The sequence below is a fragment of the Chelmon rostratus genome, chromosome 17 (genome assembly GCF_017976325.1).
Source record: "Chelmon rostratus isolate fCheRos1 chromosome 17, fCheRos1.pri, whole genome shotgun sequence".
NCBI lineage: Eukaryota > Metazoa > Chordata > Actinopteri > Chaetodontiformes > Chaetodontidae > Chelmon > Chelmon rostratus.
The window spans coordinates 6,672,203-6,686,543 of record NC_055674.1 but is presented as its reverse complement, the minus strand read 5'-3'; the positions used below and the strand labels follow the sequence as shown (position 1 = coordinate 6,686,543).

The 14,341-nt window shown below is 41.6% G+C and overlaps 2 protein-coding genes and 3 non-coding genes across 5 annotated transcripts; 1 reads left to right on the top strand and 4 right to left on the bottom strand.

Annotated features, from left to right (window-relative positions):
• Positions 1-7,666: 7,666 nt before the first annotated feature.
• Positions 7,667-10,083, bottom strand: rps11 (ribosomal protein S11). The gene is made up of 5 exons (XM_041956721.1): positions 10,034-10,083; positions 9,386-9,526; positions 9,064-9,139; positions 8,186-8,315; positions 7,667-7,862 (listed from the first exon to the last, which is right to left on the bottom strand). Exons 1-5 carry the CDS (start codon positions 10,046-10,048, stop codon positions 7,739-7,741), a joined length of 486 nt encoding a protein of 161 aa, XP_041812655.1. The 5' UTR covers positions 10,049-10,083; the 3' UTR covers positions 7,667-7,738.
• Positions 7,976-8,060, bottom strand: LOC121621524. The gene has a single exon (XR_006007635.1). It is a non-coding gene; the product is annotated as a small nucleolar RNA SNORD35 (small nucleolar RNA).
• Positions 8,440-8,524, bottom strand: LOC121621522. The gene has a single exon (XR_006007633.1). It is a non-coding gene; the product is annotated as a small nucleolar RNA SNORD35 (small nucleolar RNA).
• LOC121621523 lies at positions 9,232-9,315 on the bottom strand. Its single transcript, XR_006007634.1, has one exon. It is a non-coding gene; the product is annotated as a small nucleolar RNA SNORD35 (small nucleolar RNA).
• A 365-nt stretch (positions 10,084-10,448) lies between the features above and the next one.
• On the top strand, positions 10,449-13,622 carry LOC121620670 (apoptosis regulator BAX-like). Its single transcript, XM_041956825.1, has 6 exons — positions 10,449-10,558; positions 11,330-11,378; positions 11,473-11,631; positions 11,738-11,873; positions 12,006-12,110; positions 12,221-13,622. The coding sequence occupies exons 1-6, from the start codon at positions 10,528-10,530 to the stop codon at positions 12,317-12,319; spliced, it is 579 nt and encodes a 192-aa protein (XP_041812759.1). The 5' UTR covers positions 10,449-10,527; the 3' UTR covers positions 12,320-13,622.
• The last annotated feature ends 719 nt before the right edge of the window (positions 13,623-14,341 follow it).

Here is a 14,341-nt window from a genome sequence, read left to right as displayed (position 1 = left end):
ACACTGGACGACAAAGTCAGGACATCTCGGCCTCTGCTGCTTGGATTCTGATCTTCCTTTTGTAAACTGACTCTTGTGAGATCCCAGATTTCATGGAGGTGTGATACCAAATCCCTGGAGCACCCCTTCACGGTGAGGAATAATGTACATATATAGAGCAACATACTGTGGAAGTAGTGCACAGGACCTAATTAAGTGATTACGTTGACTCTCACTACAAGAAAACATTCATCTTTACAAGTAATTTGTCTCACATGCTGCCAAGATTAGCATTTTTTTTAAATAAGGCATAAAAATAGAACTGTTTTTGCATTGATGGTGTAAGCAGGTATCACACATGTTCCCATATGCAACAGGAAGCCTTCATCTCCTGTACTCTAAGTGCTGTAACTTCCATGAGGACCAACGCACATTTTACCTCATGCCTCCATATTCTCCAGAATATCAAGATTTGCCGGTACCTTCACAAACTTTGACAAAGCAGGCCCTTTTCATTAATGCTGAAATCTATTACATTGCCTGACGAAGAGCTGCACATTCAGGATAAAGCAAAGAAAGTCTAATTAATGATCAAGCGGAGCTCAGTGAGAACTGGGCCACAGTGACAACATGTGACTGAGCCGGTGGGAACCGATGTCACACAGGAACTGGTTGGTGTTTTCTCAGGGAAAATGACTAAGTGAAAATTAAAACAGTGGAGGGCCAGAAAAGAGACGGCAACAACAACAACAACAACAAGATTCTCCACAACACTGTGGTTTGGTTATGAAGGTTGCGAGAGCTGGGTTTTCAAAATGCAACCAACTGTGGTTACCCAAGGCAGCAAATCTATGGTCTGACACTGTATGAGTTCATACGGAGGAGTGGAAATGATGTCCCATTGTGTGAAATTACACTTTAGAGGAATATCATCAGAGTACATCAAAAAACAATTGAACTTAGATGTTACTTTTGATGGATATTTGTGTCACATTTTATATTACGCTGCTTTGTTGTGCTGTATGAGAAAAATGTTCCCTCTTAAAGTAGCTAGCACACAAAAATCCTCTGCTCTCAAAGTCACTTCCTCTTTACATTCAATGCAATGTAGAAGGTCAAAGAGGTAAAGTGACCAGCCACGCCTAATTTTTAAAAACTATAAGAATAGCTGCAGTGAAAATCAAAGCAATCTGTGCCTTAAACACTAGCTGTCTGCAGGTCGCGATCAGAAACGAGATCCACCAGAGGAGGCGAGATGGAGAGATCGATTACTCCGAGGTTTCCCATGATCCTGCCTCTCTCCAGGGAGGGCGAGCCTCTGCTCCGGCGCTGCGTGGGTCTCTCAACTGTCATTATCACCGATGGGAGCCACAATAGGTCAGAGAGATGAGATAACATTGTGAGCGGCAGAGCAGCAGGTGAGAGGCTCAACAGGGCACGATTAGGTATCCGGGTCCCAGGGTGTAGCGTTGCCTGAGGCCTCGGGGGCCTCGGCCTCGCCATCTGCCGGGGTGAATTCCTCCTGCTGGAGAGGAGCCGCTCAATAGCAGCACAAACTGTTGCTGTGGGGCGTTGCTTTGAGTTTCTCCTGTTACCTTTTATCGAGAGAAGTGTTGCGCTTTACAGTTCCTTTGTTACAGTCTCAAAAACAAGCTCAAAGAATGCAAGAAGCTTCTGCAAACAAAGGGATGAAACTTCTGGTATTTGTGTGGTCATTCTTTGTTGTTTTTGCCCTCATTAACGATTATCTGGCTCATCTTTTGCACTTTAAAATTCAAAGTTCTGCTTTTGGAGCATATCTGTGCATGTAAATGTATTTCGTCTGCAGGCCCAAGTGACCTCGTATCAATCCATAAATCTCTGGCACTTGTTAGACATGCAGTCCAGATCCTGCCTTTTTTTCTGGAATTCTAGGTTCGGGGCTCCAGTGTGAGGCCATCAGTCAGCGAGAGCACACCCCAGGGATGCTCTGATGACAGCCATGCTGGATGGTTCACACATGACCCAAGAGCGCTGCTGCACGCAACACCTGGCCCTGTGACCTGCCAGCGCCAGCCCCACGCTTTGATCTGACAACATGGTGTAAAATTGGAGATGCCCGCCGCGCTCACACATGCCAGACACGCAGTCTGTCTGACGGGCAGGCATGAACACAGCTGAACATGAGAATATTGAATTAGGAGCTGTCCTGCAAATCCAGGATATCTTGCGTGGCTCTCGGCTTACCAGACAGGCCAGGTGAGCGGCGATCAATCAAGGTTTTGTTATCGATACGCTTGGATATGGAGCTCTGCAGGACTCAGCCAGCAAGTTACGAACTTTACCCTTCAGATAGCTTTCACTCGTGGAAATGAAAGTCTAAATAATCTAAACAACCAATGTTTTAAGAGCTGACAGACACATTCTCGGCGAAACAACTCTGCTGTCTTGATGAGATAAAAGGTGTGAGTGTGCAAGTGATGAGCAGGAGCCACATCTGTTAAATCACTTAAAATCAGTTAAGAAGCTCCCGGTGCTGTTCCAGCTATCAGACACTGATAACTGTGACCAGAGCCTCCAACCTGAAAGTCATAGATCTTGACATGCTCATTATCCACCATATCTACTTTCACAGACTTCAACAAAATCCTGACACCAAACCCCAACAGTAGGCCGAGCAAAATCACATTTAATATGCGTCAGTACAGTTTGCAGCCCCCACACACCATCATTTGTTGGTGACTGCGCATAATGGCACATCATTTTTTTATAGGATGTTGTGAGACAGCAGCCTGTCTGTGGTGGAAGGACATTGGCTGTCTTTGTGCAGATCTGGGGGGCTGATGACATGTCCAGATGTGTGGAGTGACCCTGCACTGACCCAGAGTGGAACCCACAGTGTTCCTGTTGTGCACCCCAGTGGTGAGATGCTGGACAGTGATGGGTTTAATGGTTACATATTATATTACAGTGATAAAAAACTAGCAAGAAGAGAGTGTGCGGCACAAGAGAAGAACTCAAATTGTAGAATTGCACATTAACATTAGGTGTTTAGGGCTGCTCATGGAGGCTTTTAAAGAAATAATTTATACTTCCATGAAAACTTTGATATCCAATCACAGCAGGGATTTGTTAGAGATGACAAGTGGAGACTCTGCTGATGTGTTCTCGACAGTTACAGAGGAGTAAAATCATATCAGCTGCTTATTTATTTCTATCGGATTAATGTTACACTTCCTGGATTTACTTAAATACTGTGTCTGTTAAATAAATGAATCAGAAGTGGTGCAAATTAATACGTCACATTTACTGAAGTAAAATTTTCAGGCGCCTGAACTTGATTAATTCCATTTTGTGTTAATCTACTCCACCACATTTCAGAGCACTGCAACATTTTTAAACATATTTAGTTACGACTCACTTTGATTATTAATACAGAATATAATCAAAACATAAATTAATATGTATTATTATAGTTCCAGCTATCCAGAAGTATGTAAAGTAGTTCAAATTAGCCCCATCGTGACTGGCTGCAACACTGAAGTGATCATTACGCATGTATTCCTCAATAATTATAAAATAATATTCTAAAATGGGGCATTCTGCATAACATCTACTATGATTGCTACTTTAAGTGTACTTGTTTACTTTTACTGAAGTGAGAGATATGAGAACTTCCTCCAAAACACTCAGTCTGTTCACTTTATTTCAGACCATTCGTCAATATGCCGTGAGAGAAAGATCAATAGAGCCAATTTAAAAATCAATAAACACGCATGTGCACATTTTTAAAAAATTCAAGCCTCAAAATACACTCAGGTTGTTGGAACCCCCACAGATGCGTCCTGTTGTTCAGCACTGACAGGACAGGCAGAGGATGAAGGGCTTTATCAGGGGCAGCTCGGGGTCCTCGACGTACAACACGGCCCCCATCTGTTCAGCCCATCAGGTCTGCTGCTGCTGTTTCTGCTGGAAAACAGTTTGAATGCTGCTGACAGCCTCCAAACAACCCAGAACGAGGGTCCAGCATGGGACTATACGACCCCAAAAAACCCTCATCATAGGACCCCTGCTGGGTCACCAGAAGGCCTCTGTTTTGATAGTGGCCATTACCCTCATTGGGTTGACCCTCTGAGCTAACATCCCTGCCATTAGATACACAAGTAAGCACGACTGCGAGCATGCTCCATGACACTGGGTAAACATGTTGGCAGAGTGGAGGAATGTGAAGTGAGACAGCTCAAAAGACTGTGTGCCTGCTGCAGACGGAGGAGAGACGTCCATCCACAGTTTCTATTAAAAAAAAAAGCCCTGGTTTTAGCATTTATAACTGTCTTTACAGACGCAGAGCACCATCTCCGACCTTGCTGACCTGGGTGGGTGATCAGCCTGTGACGGATGGAGCACTAAATCTACACTGTTCACCTACACCTTTTGGCGATGCCTCCAAATGGGAAACTGAGAGTTGTTAAGCAGGACCATGAGACGGGAAGAGGCTGGCTTCTCCATCACTGAAACTCACATCACCACCTGGAGATTTACACGGGTTCATCTTACAAGAAGTGAGGGAGGAAGTGTGCTGTTTGAACAAATCCAGAAATAAACTCGGGACAAAAGCAAAAAAATGTCCGCCCTCATCCTTTGTATCACAAGAACAATCTATGTAATCTATGTTAACATGTAATTAAACCAAGAATCTTTCCGGAAGGTGATTTTTATTTGAGGTGGAGGGAAATCAAAGAGTCGTGAACAGCACAGTGTCACAACAGTTAAGATAAGAGCCAAACATTTATTTTATTGCCCGGTAACACCAGTGTTTCTGTTGACTCTGAAAACACTGAGAATCAAACTCTTTCTTACCACAGTTCCTTGTCTGTAGACGTGCTGATTGGGAAAAGATGAGTTTTGTTTTAAGATTCGGTCTCAATTTCCCAAGACCACAAACTGGTTTCTTCAGCTTAACTGATTTAAATGATCTCATCTTGACTAAGAAAAATTAAAGAATGCACAGAGATCCGCAGATAACCAGCAGCTATACTAACATGCTTCTCTGACAGCACATATTCATCACAGTTTAACATTGTCAGCCCGGGTTTATTATGGTTGCTCGGACTTTTTGAGGGATCAGACCTCTGCCCTCAAACAAACACTCTGTGGGAGCATGAGTGTACTCATGTGGGCTGGGTGGCCTGCTGGGCTGCCGCGCTCCCTGGGGTGTCTGCTCGTGAGAGGGTCTTTTATTCAGAGAACATCCTGGGGCCCTCCCACCCTCCTGTAGTGTTTGTGCCGATGGAGAGAAGGAGCTGGGAAAGCCCCAGAACAACAGAGGACAATTTGTGGTTAGAGGCTGAGACTCTGCTGTTTAGGTAAATATTGTAGCATGGGGGGAGAGCTGAGATTGTTGTTAGTGCAACAAAAACAAAAGTGAAAACTGTAATTGAGGAAAATGTTTGGTTATTTCAAAACAAACCGTCAGACTTACCCTGCTAATCATTAAATGATGGGACGACTTACACGGCTGAGCTCACATTAAGCACTTTCTCCTCTTCACGTCACCACCATATGGCCCACATTCACTGGAGCATTGGGGAAAAAACATGTACGGCATCATTATGTTAATAGAGTGGCCTCTGCCATGGCACTCAGCAGACAGAAGGCCAGAGCGAGTGAAGGGGGGTCACCTCGTTGATTCCCATACAGAAAAGCTGTCGTCTTCTCCAGCAGAAATAAGGACACATGCAAATGACTCAGCTGATGCAGACAGGCCATGTATACATTTAAATCCATGCTTGTATGGATCTCAGACACTATTCAGCATCATCACGGCTGTAAATGCACAAAAGAACGAGGTCATATCTTCTTCTACAGCGTCATCAGACTGATGCTGAAGCCATCAGATAAGTGATTGATCATTTTGTTCCTATGATAACAGGCCCTCCTCCTGCTCACCACCATGTCTGTTCATAGCTGTAATAACAGTGTCATCAATCCTTTTTCTCACATCAGCAAAAAGAAAACCAGGCCAGGCCAAAATGGTTTTGGAAGAACAAATTCCTCCTTATTATCCAAACTTGCAGGTCACTGCATGCCACACAGGATGGACATCCAGTCATCCAATCATGCTCCTGATTGGAAGGTTACATAACTGGATTTCAGAAAATGAAAAAAGTAAAAGATTTTTTTTTAAATCCAGCTATGTCATTCTTATTTTTTGCTTTCTGTTTCGTTGGGCTCCTACTGGAAATGAGCAACTACCTTGCAAAGCCAGCCACCTCACGCATACCATTGACTCGTTTATACGTGCATCTAGCGCCATCTGCTGGACACATTTATTGTATGGGGAAAAGGTGAACTTGTGAAACATTGGGAGGCGCTGCTGTGCACAGGTATAGCGATAAGCTGTATAAAACCTATGTATATTATAAACTGTATGTGTGTAACAATGTATTATACATTTAATGTTGGCTTTTAATCTAGACTGGACTGAAACTGAATACTGTATGTGCATCTGGCTCTTCCATTTTATTGACCACTCCAGTTATCTATGTATGTCAGCTCTACATCTATTATGCATAGATTTGAAACGTGTAGTTCTGATGTACATGATGCTGAGTATCTTCTGTACTGTACTTCTGTACTTTTAAACTTTTATTCTCGATATTGTATGTTTCTGAACAATAATATGTCACAAATCTTGTTTTCTTTATATCTGTGTCGACCCTTCTCCCAAATTAGCAAATCCTGATCATGTTGGGTTTTATCAGATGAAGGAAATGTTGGTTTAATATCAGTAACTTGTTTTTCTGCAATAGTATAATTTAATGCAAAACATTTCAGTGTATCGGGTAGAAGACGGACCTTTTGTCTTTACTCATAACTTGTGGGCTTCAGTGTGTCACATCACGCATCTCAATGTTACTTATGCTCAAACTGATTTTGTACAATTAGGAATAATATTAAGGGGTAGTTTGTCAACCGCTCAGACAGACACAGCCACTTAAGGAACAAACATTCCGAATTCAGCCTGGCTGCCACAGCAGACTGATGTGGACTACGGTCACAGCCTGGTTGCTGGCCTGGAAAAAGTTTTCTACAGAGCTGAGTTCAGGCTTGCTGGAGGTGATCTCAACACCAGCTGCCTATTACCTTGATCCACAAACCTCAAAAGAGACTTTTGAAGACTCCAAAGAGACAGTCAGATGGCAGACCAAGCAGAATCATGTCATGTTGCCTCTTGCTGGACTTCAGATGCCCAAAAAATACTGGGATTTTGAAACTGTACTTGTTGAGGTTGTTTAACACTACAACACTACCTAGAAGACAATTTATAGCGTTAGTATCAGGTGTCTTTCCACTGTCACATTTAACCATCAACCACATCAATTAAATGTATCAGCTTGATGGAAATTGTCAAATACTTATTTTCATACCAATTTTTACAATTCAAGCCTTTCTCTAAATGCTCAGGAAATATTAAATTGATGTCCTTTTGAGGCTTTGGTGTTCAAAATTATCTCTAGATTTAATCAATAAGCAGATTAAATTTCATCTACAGCATTAAAGCACAAACGCATTGTACCACATCTGATTATCACGCACAAGCAAAAGACTGGCTACACATGACACAAAAATACTAACAGAGCGAGCAGAGCTCAGCACTTAGTGCCAAATCCAGTGGGGATGATGAGACAAACCGCAGAAAAGGCAATTTAAACAAGGTTTTCTTTATTTGACAGTGACACAAGTTAGCCAACAGCAGCCTTCCTGTTCACAGTCACATCTAAAACTTCTGGAACTGCTTCTTGGCTCCAGCAGCTTTTGTCACTTTGAGGACGTTGAACCTCACGGTCTTGCTGAGTGGTCGGCACTCTCCAACGGTCACAATATCTCCAACTGTGACGTCTCTGCAGAAAAACACCACAATTAAAACCGACGTTATCAGATGGTTGGGGTACCTGTGTTCAAGACCAAGCTGATATATATTTATATTCAATATTTTGTTAAAGAGATGTAAAGCCAAGCTGCATCAGTGTTTGCCAAAGGCAGTGTCGTCAGAGCTTCTTGAGCTTGGAAGACCATCGTGAGAAAAAACATCACTTGCAGCAAATCATGATATACTTTTCTGGCAAAAATTCCATTTTGCACATTCTTGCAAACTATCCAAGTTTGGAAACCAAGACAACAATTTCTGACTGTTGCATGATTACAACTGTGAGAGGTGTAGTACCTGAAGCACGGTGACAAATGGACAGAGATGTTCTTGTGCCTCTTCTCAAAGCGGTTGTACTTGCGGATGTAATGCAGGTAATCACGTCTGATGACGATGGTCCTCTGCATCTTCATTTTGGTCACCACACCTGTAGAGCACACACATACAAATGGAATATTAATTTCAACAGCTGTCTATGGACACTGCAGAGAACATTTAAATCACAGGTCAAATAAAATTGTTTTGTTTTTTTTTTTTAATAAGACTGTCACTTCACTACATCAGCATTGCCATTAGGCACTGTCGTCAGAACCCAGAGGGTTTGGAAGACCATCGTGAGAAAAAACATCATTTGCAGGACAGTGACAAGAAAAGGGAAGATCAATATGGATTTTGTAGTGAGTTAGCCTGTAAAACGTGGGTTCTGGCTTGGTTTGCTCCACATTCATTTGTACATGGACATGTTGATTTGCAGTCAGGAATACAGCTCAACTAGTGCTCAGTTGAGCAAAAAATTGAGGCATTAATACTCACAGTACCAGGGTGGACATTCCAGTCTGTGTGGTGCTGGAATTGTACTATTTTCACCTGTCATATACTTTGCCCCTAACTGTAAACAAGATTTAAAAATGGATGAACCACCCACTGCCTGGTTTCGCAAGAGTAATACAAAATGATGCATTTGTAATAATATTTCTGGATTACGTGCAAGATAATTACACAAAGCATCATCATTGCACAGTTGGTAGGTCACTTTGGGCATATTGTTGTTGCTATAATCACAGTAAAGTGTGATGTTTAAATATCAGCGAGATCATGAGCAAAAACGGTTTCTGCATCCTAATCCAGATCTGATGTGCTAGTGTTTAGAGTACATTGTAAAGTGTTAAACTGACCAGAGAGGATACGGCCACGGATGGAGACATTTCCAGTGAAGGGGCATTTCTTGTCAATGTAAGTGCCGTCAATAGCCTGGTGAAAACAAAGGGCGTTGTTAGTGTCACTCTGTACATACTGCCTAGCTATGAAAACAGATTATTATTTTCTTTTTTTTCTCGTAACTCTTGACTGCATCAGTATTGCCAAAAGGCAGTATCGTCAGAACCCTGCAGGCTTGGAAGACCATCGTGAGAAAAACATCATTTGCAGCTAACAAAGAACTTCACAACTCTGGCTTTGCTCATTAGTTTAGATAACTTGCTTGACCATTCCAGTTACCTCTCTTGGGGTTTTGAAGCCCAGCCCGACACTCTTGTGGTAGCGGGGGAGCTTTTCCTTGACCTCCTTGCCACCATCAGCGACCAGAACACGCTTCTTATTCTGGAAGATGGTGGGCTGTTTCTGGTAAGCCCGCTCGGTCTGTGGAACAAGGACATCAGCAAGTTAAGGCCGCACAACACCGACACCACGTTAACTTTGGCATCCACATTTCTCTGCACTGTGAAGAACCACCAACACCGCCCGGCCTCGCCAACTAATGCGAGATTTACTTCCTTATAAATGAGTACGTTCTTAGCTGACACAAACACATCATAACAGAAATGATAGGGGAAATGTTTTAATGAGAAACGCCGCTTGCCGCTTGCTATATCAACAAAGATAGGCACTGCTGATTAGGAGAATAAACGGATAGCAGGCTAAGCTAACCAGGTTAGCATCCTGGCTAGCTCTATGTTACACGAGGATAACGTTGTGCAGTACGGTAATAACAAATGGTAGATTTTAAAGCCTGAATGTGGTTTGAAATGGCTCATGGTCGCGTATAACGAGTATGTGAAGGCGTATACTCAATACAGCGAGCTGAATATGTTCATTTAGTTGTAAATATAGCGATTTAAATTCACCACGCCGTATTCCTGAACATACTTGTGCATCCGCCATCTTTGCCAGCCGAGTCGTAAAGAGGCCTGTGAATGCGCGCGACGGACGGAAGACTCTGAGATACCGGAAATGACGTAAAGAATAGGCGAGGCTCAAAAAATATACACACATATGTTTATATTGTTTCAGTTACTTTGTTGACTGATAGACGTAGTTAATATTGTAATCAAAGCATTTAAAGTGTTTATTTGCAGTCCAAGTTCTGTGAGAGAGTCGTCCATAGCGGAGGTGTGTGTCATGCTGCGATGATGGATCTATAAAACATATTCAAACGTGGATGATGTCACCTCCACCTATTTAATGTTATGATATCACATCAGCACATCAGTCCCATCAGCTTTGATGAAGATTAGCGCTTGTGAATTCTTCTAGCCGCCTTCGGCCACAGTTGCTACAAACACGTCTTGTCACATGATTGCACGGAAGTACCTTTTTATTACAGTCGATGGTAGGAACTGGCGTTCTAAACAGACAACAAGATGGCATCACACCCGGGAGGAGGCGACCAAGGTGCTAGCTAGCATCAGCAATATTATATTATTAAATAGATTGTGACAGTGTCGCTAACACTGTGGTAAACATAAATAATCGGAAACTTTGACAATTGACGCATGTTTTGTCGTTGTATCTTGTGTGCCAGTACTAACATTAGCTGAACTGAGGTTAGCAAGATAGCTAACCTAAACGTCTGCTAGCGGTTAGCATTTACTCTTATAAATAGCATTAGCTCGGTTAGCTGCCTAGATAGCTGTACATGGATGAGTTAGCAAATATATCAGAACAAAATCAAAACATAAACACCAGGAGATAACATTGTTTCACCTCGATAATGTTTAGGTACACGTCGTCCAAAATTATGTTGCCATAACACTGACTAACGTTAACTGCGGCAAAACAATTTAGCCTAACGAACTTAGCTAACAAGTAACAGACTGTGGCCAGTACGAGCTGGCTTTTGTGTACCGTAAATGTCTCTCACAAGGTAATTTTACATACAGACACAGCGGTTGTAAAGAGTAAAGCACAGGGTGAAATTTACATTTACAGACAAATATTCAACAAAAATATTTCTTATCTGTTATTTCAAGTATGGTAAATCTAAGTAAACTCATCGTAAAGTGTGGCCTTAGATTCAGATTAAAGAAACAGTAAACATACGGTTATACTGGCACACATTCTTCCATTAACTCATCCACTCAAGCAGTTATTTCCGATATGAGTTAACTGATAGTAAAACAGTATCAACATTTGGATGGTTTGACACTGCCTCTTGTCTTTCAGGAAATGCTAAAGATCAGATACTGGAAGTAGGAGCTGTTTTGCTAAAGGAGTGAGTATATGCTATACAGTTGGGCTTCTCATTATTGAACTGGGCAAAGAGTCAGATCATACTTATCACTGTCTGTCTGTGTTTCCCTGTGTAGTTTTATCTATGAGCGGGTTCGGCGGCATGGAGACAGCAATACCGCAGTGACCAGGGCACAGCTGGGTGGAGGAGAGCTGTGTGATCCAAACCACAAGAAGCTTGCCAAGTGCCTGCAGCAGATTGGAGATGAGCTGGATGGCAATGTAGAGCTCCAAAGGTGGGATACCTGTCTGTGTGTCAGTTCCATAAATTCCAGACCTGAGGAATTGTGACTTACAGAGTTTTAATAGTTAGATCTAATTGCTAAATGTTGTTTTCCCCAGGATGATAAACAACTCTGCCCTCAGTCCCACAAAAGACATGTTTATGAAAGTTGCCCTTGAGATCTTTTCAGATGGAAAGTTCAACTGGGGCAGGGTGGTTGCACTGTTCTACTTTGCCTGTCGACTTGTCATCAAAGTGAGTTAAGCAAATCTGTTTCACCTCACCTCATTATAAAACCAAACAAAGTGAAACGTGTCTGTCATTGTGGAGTTATGTTTGCACGAAAACGACCATAAGTCTGAAACATCTCCATTCATACCTTCTCAGGCTGTTGTGACCCAAGTTCCTGATATCATCAGAACAATAATCAGCTGGACCATGGACTACCTCCAGGAACATGTGATCAACTGGATCAGGGAGCAAGGTGGCTGGGTAAGGAGCTAGCTAACAAATGCAGTGCAGATTCATCATTTATTAGTAATTGAGCTTCTGCTCCTGATTGACACATGCTGATATTTGTGCCTGTTGTTATTGATTTTTAGGAGGGTATTCGTTCCCACTTTGGCACACCCACATGGCAGACAGTGGGTGTTTTCTTGGCTGGTGTTCTCACCACTGTTCTTGTCATTCGCAAGATGTGAGGGCTTTGTGAAGAGCAGACACATTACAAGATGGGAGGAACTTCGACTGAGGGAAATGTGGAATGGAACAGGAACAGGAAAGAACAACTGAAAAAGCAGAAAGTTATGGCAGAGTGAACAAGTTGAATCGCTTGTACTTGGACACAAAGAGCCACTCTTCCTTTCTGCCTCCCTTTCATTTTTATGGATTGGGAGTTGGAGTGGTCACGCTTACATACCCATGATCCCTATGCCACTGAGGAAGTGAGCTGTGCATGTTTACATGCACAAATTGGGGGTGGGGGGTAAAGAGTTTGTCAGACTTGAACAAGGAATGGATTTTAAGTAATTTATTTTTTACTTGGTACATATAAAAAGAGTCACTGCATTCTGTTTTCTGTCCTAAAAGATAAATTGACTGAACATTTTTTGATGAAATTCAGAGTTTCCTTTCTGCATTATTTTCATTGTAGTTTTATTTTTGTTCCAGTCAGATTTTCTGATCTTCCCACTCTCTCCATCTATCTATAACAGTGTCTGTATGCTAGAGAGTCATCTTCATATGTATTTGTGAGCGTTAACTAGTGTAAATCTGTACTGATCTTCTGGCATTGATCGCGTTGGAGGGTAGTCACGTCCCATCAAGTTGAAAAGAGATATTTTTGCCAACAGTTATTAGATATACCAAGAAGATGAAACAGATGAAGAGAAATTACACCTCTGATAATATTCGGGCAGAGCTCAACCTGGTTTCAGTGGATAATTAAAGTGCCACAGCAGGGACTTGTGTATAAAGTTCTGTTTACATTCAACATGAATCATTACATGATCTCTGAGACTGAAACTAAATTCCTATCTTGTGTAACATTTAATCATATGCTGCCTTTGGGCATTGACTGGCATTGTGACCATAATCTGGCGCCCATCTAAAAAAAAAAAAGGCCATTATTTTTGTCAATGTTGTGAATGGAGCCACTTGTCATGGACATTTCCTGTGGTCTATGGAAGATGTTGCACTGCAGACACAGAAAGCACTGGACTGCTTACAGATGCTTTACCTCACTTCACACATATTTAAAGTACTGTATTTTTCCGTGAGTAATTGAAACTGCAATCTTATCTACACAGCAAATGGCTTTTTATACATTTTCCTTGTTTGTCAGTGCCTTGGTGTTTTTTTTACTATGAAATCACTTTGATATTTTCAAATTTTCACCTTTTTCTATCACATTTGTAAAGCTGAAATTAGTTTCCAGTCTCCCTGAAAATCTTTTTGCAGTGACCTTGTATGTTGTAATATGGAAAATAAATCCTTTAACTCTTACTGTGGCTATGTATATATATGATAAGTGTAGGAATGAGGATTATGTATATTCAGACTTAGATCAGTACCACTATATATCACTATATGCTAATGATTTTTTTAGCCATGCTAGCAACACAGTTCTGGGGATGGCAGTGCTGGTCTGCTATCCACCACCTTGGTCCAAACTGAAATATCTCAACAAATAAAGGAGTGATTACCATGAAATTTAATAGATGTTTTCATGGTTCCCAGACATTGGTGATTCTCTGACTTTTCCACTTGTGCCACCGTGTGATTGAAATTTTTAGTTTTAAGTGAAATGTCAAAGACTATTAGATGGATTGCCTTGGTGCTATCACCTGGTCTACATTTAAATTTGCCCAATACATGATTTTCAACTAAATATTAGCAAAACTAATGACAATGCTATCATGCTACACTAAGATGGTGAACATGATACCTTAGCATTATTGTTGTGAGCATGTTAGCATGCTAATGTTAGCATTTATGAGTTATGGACATAAGTAGGTACACTTATGGTCAGCACATTATATGACAATCTGGCATTTAGATTCTAAAATACTGCAATTTTTGTGCAAAGTTCATATTTTAACCTGCTGCATGTTTTTTGATACACCAAAGTGGACAGGGTTCATACTATGAGCAGCATAAATATGCTTAATGTGATACTAATCTGTTAGATGTGAATTATTGCCTGTGCACGAGTAAAAAATGTG